General features: G+C 45.9%; 1 protein-coding gene across 1 annotated transcript in view; it reads left to right on the top strand.

Annotated features, from left to right (window-relative positions):
* The window catches only part of LOC147095717 (complement C4-like), a 383861-nt gene that overhangs the window by 101150 nt on the left and 256241 nt on the right, over positions 1 to 26470 (top strand). The window contains exons 7-10 of the mRNA XM_085973700.1: positions 2647 to 2734; positions 4896 to 5001; positions 5888 to 6017; positions 23308 to 23423. Coding sequence (XP_085829826.1) covers positions 2647 to 2734; positions 4896 to 5001; positions 5888 to 6017; positions 23308 to 23423 — 440 coding nt within the window. The remainder of the gene's footprint in view (positions 1 to 2646; positions 2735 to 4895; positions 5002 to 5887; positions 6018 to 23307; positions 23424 to 26470) is intronic.

Below are 26470 nucleotides of genomic sequence, written 5' to 3' on the forward strand. Positions count from 1 at the left end.
TTCTCGCCCTGGCCACCTACAGGACTTTGTCACTACATTTCATGTTTGAAATTCTGTGAGGGGGGAGGAAATGTTATGTCTGACATTGGTGATAGGTACTCGATTGCCTTGGCCTGAGCACATGGAGTTTGATAGTGCTGTTATTGTATTGTTTATAGGTATTCGATTGCTTTTTGCCTGAGTGTGTGTGTGTGGCAGCCATTATAAAAGCAACATGAACTGAACTCTTTCTACGCTCTCTGGATTATCTTTGCAAACGCAACAATGGGGATAATGCAGGAGAGCGGAGATGAGGTAGAAGATTAGCCATGATCTCATGGAATGGCGGAGCAGGCTTGAAGAGCCACATGACCGACTCCTGCTCCTATTCCTTATGTTCTTATGTTGCCTTTGTCTGAAATTTGAGCGGAATTTTGCCGGAAGAATTAACTCATTTAAAATTAGCAATCAATGATAAAGTAACAGCGCATTTGGTGCAAGTTGGCACAGTTGCTAAACCAGTAGACAAAGGAATTTCAGACCAATACGTTAAGTTTCTGTAGAGTTTTAACCCACAATGGCAGAGCAGGCTCGAGCGGCTGATTGGCCTACTCCTGCTCCTGTTTCTTATGTTCTAGTACAATTTTAAGCCCAAGCGGTGTCAATACTAGAGTGTGTCATATTATGAAAGAGGTGCTAAGAAATTAGCATCAATGTTTTCTTTATATTTTATGGAAAGAAGCACTTTTCTATTTGAAAGCTAGCGAGGTACCTTTAACTTTGGGGCAGTGGTCTAACATGGACGACATCGAATTCAACGCCCATTACACACCTCGCCTGGTTATCCCAGCCATTCAATTGGATGGAAAGGATAATCAGGTGACTAATGGGCGGCCAGTTCGATTATCGCTGGTTTGATACCATCGCCCAAAGTTAAAATGCTCCCCATGGTAAACATACGGGGCAAAGTTATTTCAAAGGTTTTATATTAACAGAGCAGGCAGAGAAAGTCGATTCTCAGAACAGCATCAGATACTGTGGATATTCCAACACATTGTAGGGGTAACATAACTTCTGCTGAAAGTGTAAACCAGGCAATATCAATGTGCCGCACCTTATACCCCTCCCCTGCTTTCTTATACCACACTGGAAAGGAAAATCGAGGGATGTGTATAAAAGGCGGCCAATCCAGTAGACCCCTTTTTAAAAAATTCATTCTTGGGATGTGGGCGTCGCTGGCAAGGCCGGGATTTATTGCCCATCCCTAATTGCCCTTGAGAAGCTGGTGGCGGGCCAGCTGATACAACTGAGTGGCTTGCTAGGCCATTTCAGAGGGCAGTTAAGAGTCAACAACAATAACAACCAATTGTATTTATATAGCACCTTTAACGAAGTAAAATGTCCCAAGGTGCTGCACAGGGTTATTTTAAGACAACAAATTTGACACCGATCCACATAAGGATAAATTAAGCAGGTGACTAAAAGCTTGGTCAAAGATCTAGGTTTTAAGGAACGTCTTAAAGGAGGAAAGAGAGGTGGAGAGGCTTAGGCAGGGAATTCCAGAGCTTAGGGCCTAGGCAACAGAAGGCACGACCTCCAAAGGTTGAGCGATTATAATTAGGGATTCTCAAGAGGGCAGAATTAGAGGAGCGCAGATATCTCGGGGGTGGGGGGGGGGGCGGTTGTGAGGCTGGAGGAGATTACAGAGATAGGCAGGGGGCGAGGCCATGGAGTAATTTGAAGACGAGGTTGAGAATTTTGAAATCGAGGCACTGCTTAACCAATCTATGTCAGCGAGCACAGGGATGATGGGTGAACGGGACTTGGTGCGAGTTAGGAGTTTTGGATCACCTCAAGTTTACGTAGGGTGGAATGTGGGAGGCCATCCAGGAGTGCATTGGAATAGTCAAGTCTCGAGGTAACAAAGGCATGGATGAGGGTTTCAGCAGTGGATGAGCTGAGGCAAGGGTGGATACGGGCGTGGAAGTAGGCGATCTTTGTTATGCTGTGGATATGTGGTTGGAAGCTCATTTCAGGGTCAAATATGACACCAAGGTTGTGAACAGAGTGGTTCTGCCTCAGACAGATGTTAGGGAGAGGGATGGAGTCAGTGGCTAGGGAATGGAGTTTGAATCAACCACATTGCTGTGGGTCTGGAGTCACATTATACAACTGAGTGGCTTACTAGGCCATTTCAGAGGGTAGTTAAAATTCAACAACACTGCTGTGGGTCTGGAGTGAACATATCGGCCAGACTGGGTAAGAATGGCAGATTTCCTTCCCTAAAGGAGATTAGTGAACCAGATGAACAATCCAGTATTTTCTGATTACTGATAGTGGTATTTTAATCCAGATTTATTTCATTAACTGAATTTAAATTCCCCAGCTGCCGTGGTGGGATTTGAACTCACGTCTCCGAATCATTAGTCCAGGCATCTGGATTACGAGTCCGGTAACATAACCACTATGCTACCGTACCCCCTTAGATTGGTGTAAATAGTTATAATTACTGTTTGAAAATTTTGTGGTTAATATTCTCCAACTGCTGAAATAAATGCTCTGCACGATTTCTCGATTATACTAATAACTTTGCTACAATTTAAGGATTGCATATGCCATTATGTTATAAATATGCTCGGATTTATTTGATTAAATCATCTTTCAAAGTTCTCCCTAGTTTCAAGGTCGAGGTAAAGTCAGAGGAGATGTTTTATCTGATAACAAAGGATGCATTCAAATTCAAAATCTTGGCAGAGTAAGTAAAATATCGTTATCTAATCTTTTTTTGTAATTTTTTATTGTGGCATTCGAGTTCTACCATGTGGGACATTGTCAAAAGTCTTCTGTAAGTCTACATGATGTAGATAATAGGGAATGCCCTTACCGCCCCATGTCAAATCCTTATTCTGCTGATATGTAAATATTCCTCTAGTCCATCCTTGGAAAAGATGCAGTTATTTTTGTCTGTTATTGATAGTAGGCTACTAGCCTTTAGTTGCCTGGATCCACTTTTTAAATATACGCGAAATATTTGCCTATCTTTTTTTTATCTCGCCCACGCTCACCAACTTCCAAGACTCCTCCGTGATGATATCGCTTTACCTAGAATTTTCCTCACTTGACATTTGCTGCAGTGGGAGGTTTATACAACTGGGTGTGGAACACTGGTCAGCCTTGAGCCCCTTACCTTACAAACTGTAATTGTCTTGCTGACAACAAAATGGATTTTGGGAGCACTATCAAGGAAGCCGGAATTGCCCTCTATAATTTACTTCTGCAAAAATAATATTTCAATATTTTAACTATGTAATTTTCTTTTAATATAACGGATCTGTATAAAAAAATAATAATTTTGCAATCAAGTGGGAAATTCTGACTGATTTTTCCCTCCCTTTCTCCGGTATTGAGGCAAATTTCAATACGCCTACCTGGAAGAGATTAGAGAACTCGGCACAGGCGAGGATCCGAAAATGTAAAAAGTGGGATGTGTTGTTCCACTTGGAGCTTTTTAAAAAAATGAAGTGGTTTATTGTAAGCAATATGTCTAACTTGAGAGAGTGGTTAACAAAGCATAAGGGATTTTGGGCTTCATAAATAGAGGTATTGAGTACTAAAGTAGAGAAGTTATGCTGAACATTTATAAAGCTCTGGTTAGTCCACAACTGGAGTATAGTGTCCAGTTCTGGTCACCACACTTTAGTAAGGATGCGAAGGCCCTTGAGAGGGTGCAGAGGAGATTTAACGGAATGGTTCCAGGGATGGGGGATCTTAGCTACAAGAACAGGTTGGAGAAGCTGGATTTGTTTTCATTAGAGCAAAGGGGTGAGTTGATAGAGGCGTACAGAATAATGACGGGTTTGGATAGGCTGGACGTGGAAAGGCTGTTCCCACTAGTGGATGGTACAAGGAGTGGGGGACACAGATTTAAGGTTATGGGCAAGTGATACAGGGGGTATGTGAGGAAAAACTTTTTTACGCAGCGAGTGGTGAGGACCTCAGTCTCCCTGCCGATGGAAGTGGTGGAAGAGGAGACACTTAATGTTTCCAAAGGGGAGACTGGATAGATACTTGAGGAAAATAAACTTGCAGGGCTATGGGGATAGAACGGGGGAATGGGACTGAGTGGACTGCTCTACAGAGAGCCGGCACGGACTCGATGGGCTGAATGGCCTCCTTCTGTGCTGTTATGACTCTGAGGCCTAGAAATTGGGTTTTGGCGCAGCGACGGCTTTAGCGCCGGAAGTTAGTGCCGGAGCTAAGTCGCGCTAGGCGGGCCAAAAATTCACTACTTCTGCGCCCAAACGGCTGCCGGCGCTGCTGAAAGCTGTTAGCGCCTGAAAACTGGCGCTATGCGCTGAATTTCGGCGCTATTCCGGCGCTGCGGCGCCCGCTGCGGTGCGGCAGGTTCGGGAAGTGCAGGCCTCCTCCTTCCCTTAAGGAGGAGCTGCCTGCACCCGGCCGCGGCCCGCGATAATCTTTTTAAAAATGAGCCCGGCACCTCGGACAAGTGCCGGGCTTGCTTCTGTTCCGGGGGGGGGGGGGGGGAAGTCCGGGGAGGGAGCTGCGGCCAGGCGGGCGGCGGGAAAGCGGCCGGCCGCCGCGGGGCCTTTAATGCGCCGGCGCAAAGTTCTGTAAGGCACCTCTGCCAGAACGTTGCTTGCGGCTGCCACGGGCGAGGCGGCCGCAACTCAATTTCCGAGTTCGGGCGGGTTACCATGGCAACCGGGACGCTGCGCACACCGATGACGTCATCGGTGCCGGCGCAGCGCTACCGGCCTAACGCCGATTTAGGGTCCCTGTCAATTTCAAAACTGGCCATAACTTCGCCGCTAGGCCCTCTAGCGCCTCAAAAGCGGCGCTAAGGCCAGTGAATTTCTAGGCCTATGACTCTATCTCCTGTTGATTATTTGTTAAAGCCATACATACGGCCAAGCTGTGGAAGGAATGGCATATGTAAGATTCGGAATAATTGACGGAACAAACAACAAAACCTACTTACGAGGACTGGAACAACAACTGCCGGTGAGTATAAAATGGTTACGGATTTATAGTGATAAATGGTGGTGTTCGATTTTAGTAAACACAAACTTGGGGGAAAAATTGGGTGGCGCCCTTTTTGGGGTGCTAACGTCGTTGGGGCCCGAAAAGTTAGTGCCCCTCCGCCAGAAATTCAGTGGAAGCGCGCCAAGCAGGAGGCGGGGCGCTACTGGAAGCGCTCAACCTCCTTCTTGGGGCACTACAAGTGAAGATCGCGGTGCTACATGCAACAGCGCCATGCGTGCCGGCACATAGCGCCGCCACTAAACTTTTGCTAAATTTCGCGGGTGGCATTAGCGGCGCTGCACCAGGGCGCTCGGGGATTTGCGCCCCGTTAGCGCCCCCCACTAACGAGAGGCGTAAATCATCCCAATTTTCCCGCCCCAAGTGCTTGGGCTAGAAATTTGTCTAGGGCGGTGGCGCAAAACTGCAATGACTGAATCTCAGGCGCTGCGTATAACGGGCGGCTGATCCGATAGCGCCCGTTTCCCGCCATCGGCCGAGATGAATTTCTTGGCCGATGCGTTTGTTCGAGATTCCTTCTTCGGCTATTTTGTCGGGTGTCAACCCAGTCATGTTGGCAGTTTATGCACTGGAATGCCACATCAGCTCCAACTCGTACAGTGGGAGGGTCCGGTACCAATGCTTAACTGTATCCTCCGAAATTCTTTGTTCCACCTCCAATCATTAATTTTAAGCTCAGTTTAGGTTCACGTCCACAGTTAAATACTGAATCATAAGATCACTGATATTTTGAGGGTAAAAATTTGGAAGAAATGTAATTATTAAGAATGGAACAAGGAGGAAATGGAGAGAAAATAAAGGCACTGAATTGGAATCGGATAATATGCACCTTTATTCTCACTTATAGATCAAGAAAGGAGTGGTGACCTCTTCCCTCACAACCCAAATGCTATTGGAAAAAACCAAACCTTTGGAAAGTATGAATGATCTTGTGGGACACCATTTGTATATGGCGGTAACTGTTTTTGAAACATTCAGTATGTGATCTAAAATTGGATAGATATCCGATTAGATGTGTTTTTAATAGTTGTTCTCAGGGTGTGGGCAAAGGTGCTGAGGTCACATTTATTCTCCATCTTTAAATCCCCTGATGAGTGATGGATCTTCTGACCTTGTGCCATTGGCGCTCCCACGACCATGTATTTTAGGTCATAGAAACATAGAAACATAGAAGATAGGAGCAGCAGTAGGCCATTCGGCCCCTCGAGCCTGCTCCACCATTCAATGCGATCATGGCTGATCATCCAAATTCAGTACCCTGTCCCTGCCTTCTCCCCATACCCCTTGATCCCTTTAGCCTTAAGAAATATATCCAAATCCTTCTTGAATATATTTAATGAATTGGCCTCTACTGCCTTCTGTGGTAGAGAATTCCACAGTTTCACCACTCTCTGGGTGAAGAAATTCCTCCTCATTTCTGTCCTAAATGGCTTGCCCCTTATCGTTAGACTGTGACCCCTGGTTCTGGACTCCCCGACCATCGGGAACATCCTTCCTGCATCTAGTCTGTCCAGTCCTGTCAGAATTTTATAAGTTTCAATGAGATCCCCTCTCATTCTTTTAAACTCCAGCGAGTACATGCCCAATCGACCCAATCGCTCCTCATACGTCATTCCTGCCATCCCAGGTAGCAGCCTGGTGAATCTTTGCTAAACTCCTTCCATGGCAAGAACATCCTTCCTCAGGTAAGGCGACCAAAAATGCACACAATACTCAAGATGTGGTCTCACCAAGGCCCTGTATAACTGCAGCAAGACATCCTTGTTCCTGTACTCAAACCCTCTCGCTACGAAGACCAATATGCCATTTGCCTTCTTAACCGCCTGCTGCACCTGCATGCTTACCTTCAGCGACTGGTGCACAAGGACACCCAGGTCTCGTTGCACTTCCCCTTCTCCCAATCTATTGCCATTCAGATAATAATCTGCATTCCTGTTTTTGCTACCAAAGTGGATAACCACCCATTTATCCACGTTATATTGCATCTGCCATGCTTTTGCCCAATCACCCAACCTGTCCAAATCATCTTGGAGTTTCTCGGCATCCTCCTCACACCACACACGCCCACCCAGCTTTGTGTCGTCTGCAAATTTGGAGATATTACATCTAGTTCCCTTGTCTAGATCATTAATATATATTGTGAATAGCTGGGGCCCAAGGACCGATCCGTGTGGTACCCCACTAGTCACTGCCTGCCACTCAGAAAAAGATCCGTTTATTCCAACTCTTTGCTTTCTGTCTGCCAACCAGGTCTCTATCCAAGTCAATACCTTGCCCCCAATCCCATGTGCCTTAACTTTACACGCTAATCTCTTACGCGGGACCTTATCGAAAGCCTTCTGAAAGTCCAAATACACCACATCCACTGGTTCTACCTTATCTATTTTACCAGTTACATCCTCAAAAAATTCCAGTAGATTGGTCAAGCACGATTTACCTTTTGTAAATCCATGTTGACTTTGTCCGACCCTGTCAATGTTTTCCAAGTGCTCTGCTATTACATCTTTTATAATGGACTCTAGCATTTTCCCCACTACCGATATCAGGCTTACCGGTCTGTAATTCCCCGTTTTCTCTCTACCACCTTTTATGATTAGTCATTCTGAAGGGTGATAAAAGTGTAGAAATGCAGTGGTCATAGGAACAATATAGAGGGGTTATTACGCTGCTGGGTCTAGACTACAGGCCACCAAATCATGAGAAGATGATAGAAGAGCAAATTTTCAGCTAAATTGCTGAAAGATGCAAGAACTTTAGAGTTAGGATAATGGGGGACTTCAATTATCCTAATATAGACTGGAAAAATAACAGCGTAAAAGGCAAAGTTGGGAGGATTTCCTGAAATTTGTACGAGAACTTTCTTCATAGAATCATAGAAATTTACAGCAGAGAACATAAGAAATAGGAGCAGGAATTGGCCCCTCGAGCCTGCTCTGCCATTCAATAAGGTCATGGCTGATCTTGGGCTAAAAGCCACTTCCCTGCCCGCTCCCCATAACCCTTCACTCCCTTATCTTGCTAAAATCTGTCTATCTCCACCTTAAATGTATTTAATGACCCTGCCTCCACGGCTCTCTGGGGCAGAGAATTCCACAGATTTACGACCCTCTGAGAGAAGAAATTCCTTGTCCTCTCAGTTCTAAAAGGGCAACCCTTTAAACTGAAACTATGCCCCCGAGTTCTAGATTTCCCCACAAGGGGAAACATCCTCTCTGCACCTACCTTCTCGAGCCCCCTTAGTATCTTATGGGCTAAAAATTCGGGGCGCCAAGCTCGCCTGGGCGCCGGAAGTCCCGCCCTGGAAGGAGCCGGGAGCGCCAGCGGGATACTCAGTTTGAGTGCCCCAAACGGAATCGGGGCACTGCTCAAGGCGCCCTGCGTCCCTCTTGGGGCGCTGAAACTGAATATCGCAGTGCAACACTGCGGCACGGCGTGCTGCGGTACTGCAGGCCTTCCTGCCCTTCTTAAAGGGGAGGGGCCTGCACCAGCGCGATCTCCGATCGCGAGTGCTGGCAAAAGAGCCCGGCACCGAGGAGACGTGCCGGGCTCTTGGGACACAGCCGGCACTGCCCGGGTGGGGGGATCAGGAGGCCGGGGACGGCGGCGCGAGGAGGTGCTGGCAGGCGGCCAGCGAAAAAAATGGCCGCCTCGCACCTCCCCTTTAATTAGCGCCACTACCGCTCAGGCAGCTGCGACCGGCGCGACAGGGGGGGGCCCGACCCAATATCGCGTTCGGGGTAGTAGTGGGGTGCTGCGCACACCGATGATATCATCGGTCGCAGCGCTACAGGCTAACGCCGCCATTAGCGCCCCGCTAAATTTCACGGGAGGCGTGGCCAGTGGCGTTAAAACCACTAGGTGCCCTCTTTAGGCGCTAACTGGTGGCACAGCCCACCGAATTTCTAGGCCTATATGTTTCAATAAGATCACCTCCCATTCTTCTAAATTCCAATGAGTATAGGCCCAACCTGCTCAACCTTTCCTCGTAAGTCAACCCCCTCATCTCAGGAGTCAACTGTATGAATCGTCTCTGAACTGCCTCCAATGCAAGTATATCCTTCCTTAAGTAAGGAGACCAAAACTGCGCGCAGTACTCCAGGTGTGGTCTCACCAATACCCTATACAGTTGTAGCAGGACTTCCCTGCTTTTATACTCCAACCCCCTTGCAATAAAGGCCAACATTCCATCTGCCTTTTGGATTACTTGCTGCACCTGCATGCTAACTTTTTGTGTTTCATGTACAAGGACCCCCAGGTCCCTCTGAACTGTAGCATTTTGTAATCTCTCTCCATTTAAATAAAAATTTGCTTTTTTATTTTTCCTGCCAAAGTGGATAACTTTGCACTTTCTCACATTATACTCCAACTGCCAAATGTTTGCGCACTTACTTAGCCTGTTTGTATCCCTTTGCAGATTCTTTGGCCCCGATTTTCTGCCAGCCATCGGGCGGCTTTTCAGGCGGCCGAAAATCGCCGAAAAAGCGGGTCGCGACCCCCTCCCGCCTGATTTCCCAGCCCGTCCGACTTTTGGGCCGCCATTTCTCCGCGACCCGCTTCAGTCCCGCCCGCTGCTGGTGGGACTGGCCGTCGGAACTCTAATGATCAATTATTACCTTGTTTAAGTCGATTTTCAGGGGCCGTTGCGATTTTGGGGCTTTCTCCACATCAAACACGCTTGCAGGGAACCCCGCTGATGAAACCTGGCGTGAAGCTTGCCAGCTTGCTTGCTGTCAGCTGCAGGTCATTTGGAAAAGCTGCGATTTAAAGGGCCAGCACTTGTATGTTGAAGGACCTTGTTGCTGCAGGCTTGGGGCTACTTCTTCAAGGCTTAGGCACAGCTGTGGAAGGTTGGAGCCTCACACACTTCTCCAATGCGATCTCCTAGGAAGCCCCTCTCACCACCCTCACTCAGCGCTTCCTCAGCGGAGGCATCTATGAGAAGCATGGGGCATCTTTTTTTCCTTCCCTTCTTGCCATTAGAGGATCTCCAGCAGCAGAGGTGGCAGCAGCAGAACCAGGAACAGCATGATGAGCACCAGGAGCACCAGGCTGCTGCTCACTCACCTGAAGCTGCACAGGCCAGAAGGGGCCAGCGCTTGGAAGTGGCTTGAGAGCACCTTGCTGTGCTTTAGGGGGCCATGGGGACCTGTTTCTGCACTGGCAGTCCTGCTCAGAAGGACTTCCATGAAGATCTGGTTTCTCTGTTCAATAGATGGCCAACGCTCCTCAAGAGATGTCATTCTCTTATGAGCACTCACCATGTTTTCCGTACCCTGGCGAGTCATCTCCTCCATGGAGGTTGCCAACCTTTCCATGGTGATGCGTTCATGCGCCAATGACTCCACAAAGGCTCTGCTCATGGTCGCTATGGACTCCTCCATTCACTCCACACTCGCAGTGACCCTGGAGACAAAACCTCCCAGAGACTCCTGCATCTGTGCATGGAGATCCATCACCTCTTCTCTTGCGGATGGACCCAGAGGCAGAGGGTCGACATGCAGCGCAGCTGAGCTGAGCTGGCAGAGTCCTGCACCCTCCGACGAGGACTCTCCACTGCTGTCCCTGTCTCCAGAATCTGCTGAGGCTCACTTGTGAGCTGTGAAACACCAGGTAACAACACTACTCTATGTCCCGAAGGTCCCCCCGAGGTGTGAGTGTCTGCGCTGGTGCTGGGTGCGCTTACTTCTGCTGACGCTGCGCCCTCAGATGTTAGAGCTTTCTCTGAGGAGTCTGGCTGCACAGCCTCTTCCTCCTCCACAGTGAGGACGGGGGCTCTGGATGGTACTGTGGGGGAGTAAAGGAAGGAGTTAGAGATGTAATGCCAAGGTTCTTCTGGTGACTCCCAGCGAGTTGGCATATGCTGACACCTGCATCCATGCAGCATTGGTCTCAGTGGGAGGCCTCTTCGTCCCTGACCTAGGGAAGAGGACCTCCCTGTGGGCCCTAACCCCATCCAATAATGCCTGCAATGAAGCCTCGTCGAATGTGGAGGCAGCTCGGGGTCTGGCACTGGCCACAGCTGCTGCAGGCTCCTCTGCCATCCTGTATGGTTTGTTTGGAAGCCTTCAGAGGATGCAGTGCTTGCTATGGACCTTGAAAGCACCACAAATGATGACATCATACTGTGGGGCTTTCTGACTAGAAATGGACAATTAGCAAGGCTGCTCACATGCTGGCAATTAATTGGCCTCTTGAGGGAAAATTGCATGGAGCTGGCTGACATTTTTTTGTGTGTCAGAACCCCACATTTGGGGAAACCCAACCATTTCCCACACAAGCCACAAAATTGGGCCCTTTGAGTCCTCTGCACAACTTGCTTTCCCACCCATCTTTGTATCATCCGCAAACTTGACTAAATTACAATCGGTCCCTTCATACAAGTCATTAATGTAGCTTGTAAATAGTTGAGGCCCCAGCACTGATCCCTGTGACACCCCACTAGTTACAGTTTGCCAACCTGAAAATGACACATTTATCCTGACTCTCTGCTTTCTGTTAGTTAGCCAATTTTCTATTCAGGCTAATATATTACCCCCAACTCCGTGCGCTCTTATCTTATGCAGTTGTAGGAGTCTCTGCACTCCTAGCAAAGAATCTATAAACTCACTAGTAGTTAACAAACTGAGTTTAATGTACTGAAACTTTACAAAACAAGAAAATGCAGGAGAAGCTCTAAACAAGTCTATTCACTATCACTCCACACGAGGACTGGCTGGAAACGCCCTCTACCTCTGATGTCATGATGTCATTACGTTGCCCACCAGTGGGGACATCACCTGACCCACGTGATGACGTCATCGCGTCAGATCGCGATTTTGTCGATCTAGCTCTGTTTAACCAGAGCCAACATTAAAAGGTAATAAACATGATTAAAGGCAATTATACAAGTCACTGTGAGAGTCTCTTAGTGGCTTTGCCACACAGTAACCTTTTATGTGGCACCTTATCGAATGCCTTCTGGAAATCCAAATGCACCACATCCACTGGCTCACCCTTATCCACCCTACTCATTACATCCTCAAAGAACTCCAGAAAATTTGTTAAACATGATTTCCCTTTCATAAAACCATGCTGACTCTGCTTGACTGCATTATGATTTTCCAAATGCCCTGCTACTGCTTCCTTAATGAAAGACTCCAGCATTTTCCCAATGACAGATGTTTCCTGCTTTCTGTCTCCCTCCTTTCTAAAATAGGGGTGTTACATTTGCGGTTTTCCAATCCGCTGGGACCTCTCCAGAGTCCAGGGAATTTTGGTATATTGGAACCAATGCATCCACTATCTCTGCAACCACTTCTTTTAAGACCCTGGAATGCAGGCCATCTGGTCCAGGCGACTTATTGTCTATTAGTCCCATTATTTTACCAAGTACTTTTTGCTTAGTGATAGTGATTGTCTTTAGTTCCCCCCTCCTTGTGGCCCCTTGATTACCCATTATTGGGATGTTGTTAGTGTCTTCTACCGTGAAGACAGATACAAAATATTTGTTCAGAGTCTCTGCCATTTCCCCGTTCCCTATTATTAATTCCCCATTCCCATGCTCTAAGGGACCAATGTTTACTTTAGCTACTCTCTTCCTTTTTATATACCTGTAGAAGCTCTTACTTTTTGTTTTAATATTTCTTGCCAGTTTACTCTCATAATTCATCTTCTCTCTCTATTATTATTTTAGTCATCCTTGGCTGGTTTTTAAAAATTTCCCAAACCTCTGGCCTCCCACCAATCTTGGCAACATTGTATGCCTTCATTTTCAATTTGATAGCATATTTTACTCCCTTAGTTAGCCACGGATATTGCTCCTTTCTCTTAAAATCTTTCTTTCTCACGGGAATATATTTTTGTTGAGAGTTATGAAATATCTCCTTAAATGTCCGCCACTGCATTTCAACTGTCTTACCTATTAATTTATTTTTCCAGTCCACTTTAGCCAGTTCTGCCTTCATGCCATTGTAATTGCCTTTGTTTAAGATCAGGACACTGGTTTGAGATACAACTTTCTCACCCTCCAACTGAATTTGAAGGAGGCCATTCAGCCCATCTTGTCCTTGCCGACCGACAAAGAGCTATCCACCCTAATCCCACTTTCCAGCACTTAGTTTGCAGCCTTGTAAGTTACGGCACTTCAAGTGCCAACCAAGTACTTTTTAAATGTGATGAGGGTTTCTGCCTCTACCACCCTTTCAGGCAGTGAGTTCCAGACCCCCACCACCCCCTGGGTGAAAATATTTTTCCTCAAATTCCCTCTCAACCTCCTACCAATTATGTTAAATCGATGCCCTCTGGTTATTAACCTCTCTGCCATGGGAAATAGGTCCTTCCTATCCACTCTATCTAGGCCCCTCATAATTGTATACACCTCATTATGGTCTCCCCTCAGCCTCCTCTGTTCCCACGAAAACAACCCCAGCCTATCCAATCTTCCCTCATAGTTAAAATTCCCCAGCCCAGGCAACATCCTCATAAATCTCCTCTGCACCCCCTCTAGTGCAATCACATCCTTCCTGTAATGTGGTGTCGAGAACTACATGCAGCATTCTAGCTGCGGCCTAACTAGTGTTTTATACAGTTCAAGCATAACCTCCCTGCTCTTATATGCTATGCCTCGTCTAATAGTATCCCATATGCCTTCTTAGCCTCCTTGATCAGTACTTTTCCAACCCAACAAGGAAGGAGGCAGTGCTGGATCCAGTTTCTGGGGAATGAAGTGGGGCAAGTGGAGCATGTGTCAGTGGGGGAGCATTTGGGAAACAGTGATCACAATATCATTAATGGCCCAGAAATTCGGGTTGGAAGCTTCCCGCGGGTGCAAGCCTCCGACCTGCACTTACCTAGCGCGCCAGCCATTGTGCTATGGGCCCGCATGGGATTCCGATCCTGGGCCTGCTCCAACTGCCGGCGTGCAGTGCTTGCATATCCCAGGGACGCAGTTAGTTCGAAGTGTCCTCTGGGATCACGTGGGCCATGGAGAGCCAATGGTAGCAGGGAATCTGTATTCATAGATTTGACAGGAAGACCTGGCTATGCATACAATTCAGCCCCAAAAACATAAATAAAACTTCAAATAATTTTTTTTTTAATCACATTTTTAAAATAACTATAAATTACATAAAATAACTATTTTAAACAATAATTTAAATTTTTGAAAAGATTAATTACAGTTTCTAATGGGGCTAAAAATAAGCTTAACTTACTTTAAAGTATTTAAAAATAATAAACCTGTGGAAAAATTGTTTTAATTTTACATAATTCACCACTTACCTTGTTAAAAGCAGGCCTTGCAACTGCTTTTTAAAAGCATAGCTCCTGGAGACTTACCCTCCTGGAGAAACCTGCAAAAAAACCGGAAGTTCCAGGCGTATGCGTTGCCTCTCCGGCGCACACGTTCGACCTGTGAACCCCTTCCTTTAAGGGAATGGAAGTTCTGGTTTCCCACGCATGCGCAGTGCATGCACAAAACCGGCACTTTCGTTGGGTCTACGGGTGAGTACACAGTGCGTACTCACCCGTGGGGACCCGAAGTTCTGGCCCATTAGGTTTAGAGCAGTTATGGAAAAGGACACGGAACAATCAAATGTGAAAATATGAAACTGGAAGAGGTTTAACTTCAGTGAGTTGAAAAGGGATCTGGCCCAGGTGGATTGGAATCAAAGATTGGCAGGCAAAATTGTAAATCAGCAATGGGAGGTCTTCAAAGAGCAGATACTTTGGGTATTGATGAAACATACTCCAATGAGGAGGAAAGGAAGTTAGAATTCCCTGGATGACTAAAGATAAAAGCGTGCTGGGCCTGGAATTTTTGTTTGATTGTGCTGCTTTGTTCAGTGCAATTTGCCTGAAATCAGCATAATCAGCACACAAGAATTGTGTAATTTTAAGCGCAAATTGCATTCAGTGCAACTCACGTTTCTGCGATTTTTTTTTTTTTCCCCACTAGTTTTAAAAAGATTCCACTAGAAACAGACCCCGCCCACATACATGGCCACTCCGCCCCAGGGTGAATAAATCACCGTGGCGAGTTTGCGCTAATTGCGCTCATTTGCAGACCTTCATGAAGACTCTAAAAATTAAGCTGGATCTTACGGACGCAAGGATACTGACGTTTTAAAAGGTCTCAGATGTAATTTAAAAGGAACTGACTGGAAAATAGTTTTGTACATTTATTAAAAGTCATTTACAGTCGTTTAAAAGCGGGTGACTCACAAATTTTTCGTCTTTTAATACTCGTGTGAAGCACCTCGGGACGTTTTACTACGTTAAAGGCGCTATATAAATACAAGTGGTTGTTGGTGGACTGACGCTGTGAATTAAAACTGCTGATTTTTTTGTGATAACCCCAATAGTCCATCTTTACCGAATGACCACTCTTAAACATGGCGAGGAATCATTTTTGAAGCAAATTATTTTGAAAGAAATTACCTTTGAAAAGGCTTCCCGACTGTGCGGGTTCATTTGCATTCGGTTATTTGCAAATGGAGTTTGAGCCGACACTCTGGGGAGAGACACCACTTTCAAAACGTGCACTATGTTGGGTGCAATTTGCGTCAGATTCGCCAACTGCACCCAACGCGGAAGCTTTACCTCTGATGGAGATTAAACTGATACAGAAAAAGGAGGCTTATGCTAAATGTCGGGTTCATAAAATACAGTAGAGGATCAAGCTGATTGGGGATAAAGTACCGGGTAGAACTGAAAAGGGAAATAAGGGGGGCAAAGAGAGTGCATGAGAATAGATTAGTGGGTAACATAAAAGAGAAAGCTAAAGTATTTCATAAACATATAAATAGTAAAAGGGTGGTCAAAGGAAGTTTGGGGCCGATTAGGGACCAAAACGGAAATGATCTTGTGGAGGCAGACGGCATGGCTGAGGTACTAAATTTAGTACATTGTTACGTAATAAAACTCACTACACACTTGGTTTGAGTATAAAGCAAGGCTTTAATCAACTTGTTTCAAAACATGGAGGTCTAGTTATCTTTCACTAGTTCCTGTTTACAAAATGTCTTGGGCAAGCTGGGCCCATGCCCGAGTATTTATACTCCTTGGACGGCGTCACCAGCTGGCCGTCCAGTGTTATTTCATGAGTCTTTCTTCATGGATTATAAGATTCATAACACATTGCATCTGTCTTCACGAAAGACAAAGAAGCTGCCAATGTCACAGTAAAGCAGGAGGTAGTATAGACATTGGATAGGATTAGAATAGGTCAACAGGAGGTACTTAAAGGGTTGGCAGTGCTCAAAGTAGAAAAGTCACCCGGTCCGGATGGAATGCATCCTATGTTACTGAGGGAAGCAAGGGTGGAAATTGCAGAGGCTCTGGCCACAAAGTTCCAATCCTCCTTAGATACGGGAGTGGTGCTAGAGGACTGCAAATGTTACACCCCTATTCAGAAGAGGGATAAACTCAGCAACCACAGGCCGCAGTCAGCCTAATGTCTGTGGTGGGAAAACTTTTAAAGACATTAATCCAGGACAATGTTAATTGGCACTTTGAAGATCTGGTTTCATGAATGAAAGGCAGCACTGATTTGTTAAAGACAAGTTGTGTTTTACTAAGTTGATTGAATTCTTTCATGAAGTGATGGAGAGTGTTGATGAGGGCAGTGCGGTTGATGTTGTGTATGTGGACTGTCAAAAGGTGTTTGAGAAAGTGCCACATAATAGACTTGTTAGCAAAATTGAAGCCCATGGGATTAAAGGGGCAGTGGCAGTGTGGATACAAAACTGGCTACTGTGTGTGTTGTGTCCGTGTGTTGATAGAGACACTGAAGACAGGAGTTGGTTTCACAGGTGTTTACTAAACAAAGTCTGGAGGGGAACTAACTGATACAACACAATATACAGGCTTATATAGCCCGAGTGGCCATTACCGGCATTACAGTACACATGGGGCTATTAAAGGCACATACACTACAATTCCTCCCTTTTTAGCCAACCAGTACATAATATTTTGAGTAATCATTAATTACATGTTACAAGAAAAATAATCTACACATTGCTGCAGTTAATTAAGTATAAGTCAGTCTCTCTGGAGGCTTCCTGACTCGGTCCGGATAATGCCTCGGTGGTGTAGTAGTTTCTGGTGGTGTAGTAGGTTCTTTTGGCAAGGCTGATTCGGCTTGAATGCCAGTGTCGGGTTCATCGGGTTCCAGTATCACCGGATCGGAGGTAGATATGGGTATCTCTACTTCATCATTAGGCGTATAGAGTTGTGGTGTAGGTTGTCCCTTTTCAGATGACTCTATGATTTGGTCAGCATGGTGCCTTATTATGCTTTCTCCGATGTCCCCGGTATACATCAGCGGTCCTAGTCGTGTGCAGATAGTTCCAGGCTGCCATTTCTCGGTACGGTAGTCCCGGGCCAAAACTTGTTGACCTATCTGGAAGGTTCTAGTTGGCCTTTCATTCATGCCTTGAAATTGCCGGTTCTCCACGTCCCTTCTGATGTTTGGCTTGATCAAATCCAGCCGGCATCTTAGGCTTCTATTGAAGAACATCATGGCGGGAGTTTGGTTTGTAACCATATGTGTTGCATTCCTGTATGCGAACAAGAAGTTATCCACCTTGTGCTGAAGTTTTATGTCTTCATTACCCATGGCCTTTATGGTCTTCTTGAAGGTCTGGACAAACCTTTCAGCCAATCCATTGGTGGCGGGATGCTATGGGGCGGACGTGTAGTGCTTAACCCCATTGTTTTTTAAGAACTTCCTGAATTCTTCGGACACAAATTGCGGTCCATTATCAGAACAGATCTGTTCCGGCAGCCCATTCCTGGCAAATATGGTCCTTAATACTGTGATGGTTTTATCCGTGGTGGTGGAGGACATCTTTATTACCTCTGGCCACTTGGAGTGTGTATCAACCACGATTACGAATATTGAACCCATAAATGGACCAGCAAAGTCGATGTGTACCCTTTGCCAGGGAGATGAGGGCCACTCCCATGGATGTAGAGGGGCTTGTGGTGGAGCGTTTTGGACCTTCTGGCATCCTAGGCAGCTCTTGGTCATTTCTTCGATGTCTCCATCGATACCTGGCCACTATACAAATGCCCTGGCTAGGTTCTTCATTTTCACTCCACCCAGATGCCCCTCGTGAAGCTCCTTTAGAACTTTATCCTGGAGTTTGGGTGGAATCACCACTCTGGATCCACACATCAAGGTTCCTCGGCACACTGACAGCTGTTCTCTTCTTTGCGAGAATGCTGGCAACAGTGGTTCGACATGTGCTGGCCATCCCTTCACTGTTAAATCGTAGACTCGTGAGAGTCGGGTCATTTCTAGTTTCCCTTTCAATGGCAGAATTTGTTACTGGTAGACATTCGACTATGGTAGAGTGGAAAATCTCCACTGGGTCTACGGTAGGTGCTTCTTCTACCGTTGGCAATGGTAGGCGCGATAACCCGTCAGCATTCCCATGCTTTTGTGATCCTTTGTATTCTATGTTGTATTGGTGTGCCCCTAGAAAAAGGGACCACCTCTGTAGCCTTTGCACTGTCATAATGGGAACACCCTTTTTAGGGTTGAATATGGAGATGAGGGGTTGATGGTCAGTCAACAAGGTAAATTTTTGTCCGTGTAGGTAATGGTTGAATTTCTTCACTCCCCATACCAGGCTGAGTGCTTCCCTGTCGATTTGGGCATAGTTACGCTCAGCTGAGTTCAATGAGCGTGATGCAAAAGCTATCGGCCTTTCCGAGCCATCAGGGAATTTATGCGATAACACTGCTCCTATGCCATAAGGGGATGCATCGCACGCCAGTCTGATTGGCAGTGATGGGTTGTAATGAGCCAAAACTTCTTTGGACGTGATTAAGTCTTTGCATTTATGGAAGGCACGTTTACAGTCCTCGCTCCATTTCCAAATTACTCCTGTTTGTAGCAGTTCATTAAGAGGGTGTAGAAGTGTTGATAAGTTCGGTAAAAATTTATGATAGTAATTTATTAATCCCAGGAACGACCTTAATTGTGAAACATTTTCAGGTGCTGGGGCTTTTATGACCGCTTCAATTTTTTCAGGTGACTTATGCAACCCTTCCTTATTAATTATGTGGCCACAATATGATATTTGATTTTGGAAAAATTCGCACTTGGGGCGATTTGCTCGTAGGCCCCGTTCTCTCAGCCTAGTGAGCACCTGCTCCAAATTGGCAAGGTGCTCGTTGTTGTTTTCTCCTGTTACAAGGATGTCGTCTAGGTAGCATTGAGTCCCCGGAATCCCTTGGAGGACTTGCTCCATAGCTTTTTGCCAGATAGCTGGAGTGGATGCTACTCCGAAAACCAGTCGATTGTACTGGTACAGACCTTTGTGTGTATTTATCGTGAGATATTTTTTAGAGGCCTCTTCTACCTCCATCTGTAGATATGCCTGTGCCAAGTCAATTTTGGTGAAACGTTTCCCTCCGGATAGTGAGGCGAAAATATCTTCTATCCTCGGAAGAGGATACTGTACCGTGTGAAGGACCAGGTTTACAGTCACCTTGAAGTCTCCACAGATGCGAATTTTTCTCTGTTCTTCAGATTTATCATTATTTAATGCTTTCTTCATGACTGGGACGATGGGTGTTGCCCACTCGCTCCAATCTATTTTGGACATTACGCCTGCCTTTTCCAAATTCTCCAGTCTGCCTCGACTGCTGGACGAATTGCGTATGGCACCGGTCTTGCCTTAAAAAACTTGGGAATTGCTGCATCTTCCACTTTTATTCAGGCGGTGATGCCTTTCAAGGTCCCTAGTTTCTCTTGAAACACTTCTTTGGCGTTGGCCAAGATGTCTTTTAATCGTTCAGGTATGACGTCATCATCGTTTTTTTTCTTACTGGTCACTGTCAGTGCCTGAATGGAGTGCCAGTCTAAATGTATTTTCCTGATCCATTCACGTCCCAACAGCGGTGGACCACCATCTTGTAGAATGTATAAATACAACTTTTGTATTTCCTTGCCGTTGTATGCAACAGGCACCCTTATTTTTCCTTTGGGGTATACTTTCTGCCCCGTATATGTTTTCAAGATAATGGATGTGTCTTTTAAAGGTATATGCGGAAATAGCCGCTCGTAATCCCGTCGATTTATGACGGTCAGAGCTGATCCTGTATCTAGCTCCATTTTAACTGGGGACCCTGCTATCGTGAGGGTAACCCAAATGGTCTGGTAATCATCTTTGGCAATTACATTATGTAATTTGAGACAGCTTAGTCTCTTGTTTTCAGAGTCGCTATCGCTCTTCTGGTCTTCGGAGCTACTGTCCATCATCATTTGTACCTTTCTGTACTTTTCTTTATTGATTTTTTTTTCCTGTCCGTGGATTTTTTTTGTCCAGATCGGCATACCCGTGCAATGTGTCCAAATTTTCCGCATTGCCTGCATGCTTTGTCCTTGAACCAGCAGTCCCTCTGGTCATGGGTGGATCTGCCGCAGCGATAACATCTCTCAAAACCCTGTGTCATTTCATGGGTGCCGAAGTCCTGTGTCTTTTGTTGTATCTCTGCAGCTCCTCTTGCGGCTGCTTCGTATGATACAGCCATACTGAAAGCCTTCTCCAGTGTTAAATCTTTTTCAGAAAGCAGCCTTTTCTGTGTTCCTTCACTTAGGAGACCGCAGACAAATTTGTCTTGAAGATAATCTGCTAGTCCTGCCCCGAATTGGCAGTGTTTTGATAGCTTTCTTAATTCGGTGAGGTAATCAGCGTTACTTTCATTCTTGTGTTGATTTCTCTTGAAGAATTTGATTCATTCCGCTATCAGCAGCGGTGTTGGGTTTAAGTGCTCCTGTAGGGTATCAACAATTTCTTTAAAATTCTTGTCCTTTAGTTTGGCTGGAGTGATTAAATTTCGTAACAGCCCGTATGTCTTTGCGCCCATTAGATTTAGCAGTACTGAACCTTTTTTTAAATCTTCTATTCCATTTGCGGTGCAATATACCTCCACTCTTTCCACATATGTGGTCCAATCCTCTATCTTGTTATCAAAAGCATCAATATTGCCAGACTTAGGCATCCTAGAAAAAAAAAGGCGCTTCCCGCGCTTTTCTTTCTTTTCTGCAGAAAAGATATGGCGCTTCCCGCGCTTCCCCGCCGCTGCTGCCGATGACAACGCTGTTTCCCGCGGTTTCCATTCTTTTTAATTATTTATTTACAGTTGGAGACTCGTTCCCGCCGGACTCTCTCTCTAGATCTGAACGCCGACCTGCTTGCAGCGCCGGCCATCTCCCGAGTGCTCCCTCCCCGTCTGTCACTGCTTGCCTCCGCCTTCGCTGCTTGGCCTAGCTGCAGAGCCAGCCGCTGGAGCCCCAGCCCGACGCCCAGGAAGGATTATTGCAGTACCTGCCACCAGCTTGGCTAGCTGGTGAAACCACAGCTTTTTCTTTTTCTTGATTTTTCTTCACTTTGGACGCCAGAGGAATCGATGTCCTTGAGGTGCTGCCGAATTGCAGGTAAGTCCGTTTCCAATTCGTCGCCACTGTTGTGTCCGTGTGTTGATAGAGACACTGAAGATAGGAGTTGGTTTCACAGGTGTTTACTAAACAAAGTCTGGAGTGGAACTAACTGATACAACACAATATACAGGCTTATATAGCCCGAGTGGCCATTACCGGCATTACAGTACACATGGGGCTCTTAAAGGCACATACACTACAATTGCTCTTAAAGGCACATACACTACAGTGTGCCTAAGCTAAGCAAGGTAGAGGAGGTTTAGCCTGGTTTTTTTGTACTCTGACCACTATTGCTGGAGGACCATTAAATAAATTATGAGGATGATAGCAAAATACTGCGGATGCTGAAAATCCGAAATAACAACAGAAAACGCTGGAAAAACTCAGCAGGCCAGGCAACATCTGTGGAGAGAGAAACAGAGTTAACGTTTCAGGTCAAAACCCTTCTTCAGAACTGAGGAAAAAAAAGGCAGGAAATGAAACAGATTAAAAGGCCAGTTTGGGGGCTGGGAAATGGGGGAGGGGATGAAAGAACAAAAGGGAACATCTGGGAGGTGAAGAGACATTAAGAGATATTCAAGACGAGACGAGATGGTAATAGGACAGGTAAAGAGACAATAGATGGCTCTAGATGAAGTGTGAAATGCTCTGGCAGAATGAGAGACAGCTGCCATGTGGGAGAGAAAAGATTTGACTCGTGATGAACCCCATGCTCCGATATTCCATTCATATTGTGTGCAGAGTCGTGCGTGGCAAATTCTATTGCAAGTAAAGTACCAGTGGACATCAACGAGCCAGAATGTAATGAGCTTCACTCCTGAGGAAGAAATCACTGGAAATCCTATCGCATTTGGAGAACAAAGAATAGGTAGTGAAATAGTGTAGGGCCTCGTGACTACAAATCATAGCCTAAAGAAAGTACCCGCATATTTAGAGAGTCTTATGGGGTCGTCACATTAATGATATTGGGCCGTATGTTCTGATGCCTACGGGTGGGCACGAGCTGTGTACACACCCGTAGGGACATCGCAAATGCCGGTTTCAGGCATGCCAAGCGCATGCGCTGAAAACCGGCACTTCCAATCTTCCGGACGCCTGTCCTGGAGAAGGGCCTCTGCGGCCGGATAGTTCCGCTTTCTAGAGAACCTCCGCCCGCAGAAAACCCTTAGAAATCTTACGCCTGGTAAAAGCAGGAGTAAGACCTGCTTTTACCAGTATAAGAGTTAAAAAAAAGTGAAAAAACAAAAAATGTTTTCACTCATTTAACATTTAAAAATACTTTTAAAAAGGTAAGTTTATTTTTAGCCCCGTAAAAAACTTTAATTACTTTTTTCAAAAAAATACATTTTTGTTTAAAATATTTAATTTATTGTAATTTCAGCTCATTTAAAAAATGTGATTTTTCTTTAAAATGTATTTAATGTTTTACAATGTTTTTGGGATGATCTCCATTCATATATTTGACAGGTCTATAAAGGGGAGATTCCCTTCTCCTATTGGCCCCCCATGGCCCACGTGATCCCAGGGACACTTGCGAACCGCCTGCGCCGCTGGGATACGTGGGCCCTGCGCATTTTGAGTTTGGAGAGGCCCAGGGGCGGAAGTGTCCGGACCTCGGGAACCCTCAGGTAAGTCCGTAGATTTTTTCCAGATCGGAGGCCTCCGCATGCAGGAAGCCTCCTATCGGAAAATACGGGCCGTTAATTATCACTGCATCAATTATACGTTTCCATCGAAAGTTACTAGGCGTTTTATTTCATCACCAGTTAAATAAAATAATAAATTAAACAAAATAAAATCAGGTAAAATAAATACATACTTATATTTTCCTGCAGGTGGAGAAATGGAGGAAGTAGAACTGAGAAGCATCGAGTTTGTTTCCTCGCCATATGTGATCGATTTATCAAAGACAACTGGCTACTTCATACCCAGGGTTCCATTTACTGTACTGGTATGTATCATTGCAGCGGGTTGAAACCATATGTAATCTACCTGGTGAAATATAACTCTTCGTCAACTTGTGTATTTTATGGTCAGCAAGGCGAGGGATATTAACAGTGGTGGGGGGGGTGGAAGCTGAACATTGTCCAATTACGAGCCTCGATTGACGACACGGAACACTTTTAGTCATAGAGAGCCGTAGAGTCATAACAGCACAGAAGGAGGTCATTCAGCCCATCGAGTCCATGCCGGCTCTCTGAAGAGCAATCCAGTCAGTCCCGTTTCCCCCGCTCTATCCCCATAGCCCTGCAAGTTTATTTCCCTCAAGTACCTATCCAGTCTCCCCTTGAAAACATTGAATGTCTCCGATTCCACCACTTCCGTCGGCAGCGAGTTCCAGGTCCTCACCACTCGCTGTGTAACAAAGTTTTTCCTCACATCCCCCCTGTATCTCTTGCCCAAAACCATAAATCATGTCCCCTAGTCCTTGTACCATCAACTAGTGGGAACAGCCTTTCCCCGTCTCGCCTATTCAAACCCGTCATAATCTTGTACACCACTATCAAATCACCCCTCAACCTCCTTTGCTCTAATGAAAACAAATCCAGCTTCTCCAACCTGTCCTTGTAGTTAAGATCCCCCATCCCCGGAACCATTCTGGTAAATCGCCTCTGCACTCCATGCAAGTAAAGCATGAGTCACTGCAGTTTGAATGGCTATCAGCACTGCCCAGAAAATGCATATTAGCTTCCACTTCCTCAGAAGATATATCCTACCTGGTCTAGCGTGGCATTTCCATTTGCAATCCACCGGCCATGAAATGTCCATAAAAAGTTTGACAATTCCGTGTTAATTGGTGCTGAATTAGAAACAGTTGTGTGCTGTGGAGCAGCCTTCACTGTAAGCTAGGTTAGCAGTGTGGGTGGAATTTCCATGGGGTTTCTTGATCTCGTGCGATAAATTTGGTGGAAGATCTGTGGAAAGCCGAAGATCTGGGTGCCATTTACAATGGTCCGGACTTGTCGAACGCCACAGGTGCGTACGAGGTATGTAGGTGCCTGTAGGGGCCTCGCAAGTGCATGCGCTGAAAACCAGCACTTCCGATCTGTTAAGAATCCTCTTGACAGGTCATCCGCCTGCCCGGGAGAAGGGTCTCCGCGGGCAGAGAATTCCGCTTTCTGCACAACCTGCGCCCGCTGAAAACCTTTAAAAACCTCATGCCTGGTAAAAGCAAGTGTAAAGCCTGCTTTTACCAGCATAAGAGTTTTAAAAATTAAAATAATTTTAAAAATTCACTCCTTAATAATTTTAAAATACTTTAAAAAAATGTAAGTTTATTTTTAGCCCCATAAGCCGAGCATAGTGGTAATATTACTGGAATAGTAATCCAGAAGCCTGGACTAATGATCCAGAGACATGAGTTGAAATCCCACCACAACAGCTGGGGAATTTAAATTCAGTGAATTAAATAAGTCTGGAATAAAAAGCTTGGATCAGCAATGGTGACCATGAAACTGTTGGATTGTCATGAAAACCCATCTGGTTCACTAATGTCCTTTCGGGAAGGAAATCTGCCGTCCTTACCCGGTCTGGCCTCTATGTGACTCCAGACCCACAGCAATGTGGTTGACTCTTAACTGCCCTCTGAAATGGCCTAGCAAGCCACTCGAGGGCAATTAGGGATGGGCAATCAATGCTGACCTTGCCAGCGACACCCACATCCCACGTACGAATAAAGTAAAAAAACTTTAATTATTTTTTTCAAAAAATTTAACTTTTGTTTAAAATACTTAATTTAATTTAATTTTAGCTCATTTTAAATAGGTGATTTAAAAAAAAATTGTTTAATGTTTTAGTGTGTTTCTTAAGTGATCCCCATTCATACTGTTGACAGATCTATACAGAGACCTGTCAAAAGTGTGAAGGGGGATTCCCTTCTTTGATTGGTTCCCCATGGCCCACGGGATCCCAGGGACTGCTGCGAGCCGCCTGCGCCCCTGGGATACCTGGGCCTCTGCGTATTTCGTAGTGGAGAGGCCCAGGATCGGAAGTCTCGGGACCTATGGAGTCAACAGGTAAGTGCGTAGATTTTTTTCCGATCAGAGGCATCCGCACGCAGGAAGCCTCCGATCAGAAAATCCGGCCCAATGTGCCTCGTGGATTTCTGTCTACCTTCCGCTGATGTTACAGCAGAAAATGAGAAGAACATGTAAGCATTCCAGGCGTGCATTCCTCCAGGTCTGCGTAATAAGATTAGACCAAGAGGGGACCTCAGTACGAAAAGCACAATACAATTTTAGATGGTATCGCAGAGAAAACTGCCAGCAATTTTTAGGTGTCAGTTCAGAAAAAAGGCACCACCAGACCTTAAAGGAAGCAGCATTTTCATAGAATCATAGAATCATAAAAATGTACGGCACCGAAGGAGGCCATTCGACCCATTGCGCTCGATTTTCATTGAGCCGTGGAGTCAGACTTGGAGGCGTGCGGGGTGTTAAAATCACAAAAACTGGCGGGCGGGACCCCCCCCCCCACCCCCAGCTGGTTCCCGACTCCGAGCAATTTTAACTCGGGCGTGTCTGATGGTTCCGACTCCGTCCCGCATCCAACAGGCGGGACTGGTCTTTAAGTCCCTTAATAACCACTAAATGGCCTCTATAATCCTATTTTAAAAGGCCCTTGCAAATTTAACCCTTTCCCCACGTAAAATGCACCTGGTGGGAAACACGAATGTGAAACCTGGCGGGAGCACTATTGGATTGCTGACTATCAACTGCAGGTCAAACATTAAAGTGGAGATTTGATCAGCCATCATTTGCAAGTGGCAGGACTTTGTGGTCTCAGGACTGGGGCAACTTTTAGAAGGCTTAACCACACCTGTGGAAGGTTGGAGCCTCACACCCATCTCCAGTGTGGCCTCCTGGGAAACCCCTCTCTCCACCTTCACTTAACGCTTCCTCAATGGAGGCATATACCAGAAGCATGTGAGCCATTTATTTCCTTCCCATCTGGGCATTAGAGGAGCTCGAACACCAGCTGCAGCACCAGCAGAACCAG

This window comes from Somniosus microcephalus, unplaced genomic scaffold (assembly GCF_052327205.1).
Source record: "Somniosus microcephalus isolate GS21.2 unplaced genomic scaffold, FLI_Smic_1.0 unresolved_chr1, whole genome shotgun sequence".
NCBI classification, from domain to species: Eukaryota; Metazoa; Chordata; class Chondrichthyes; order Squaliformes; family Somniosidae; genus Somniosus; species Somniosus microcephalus.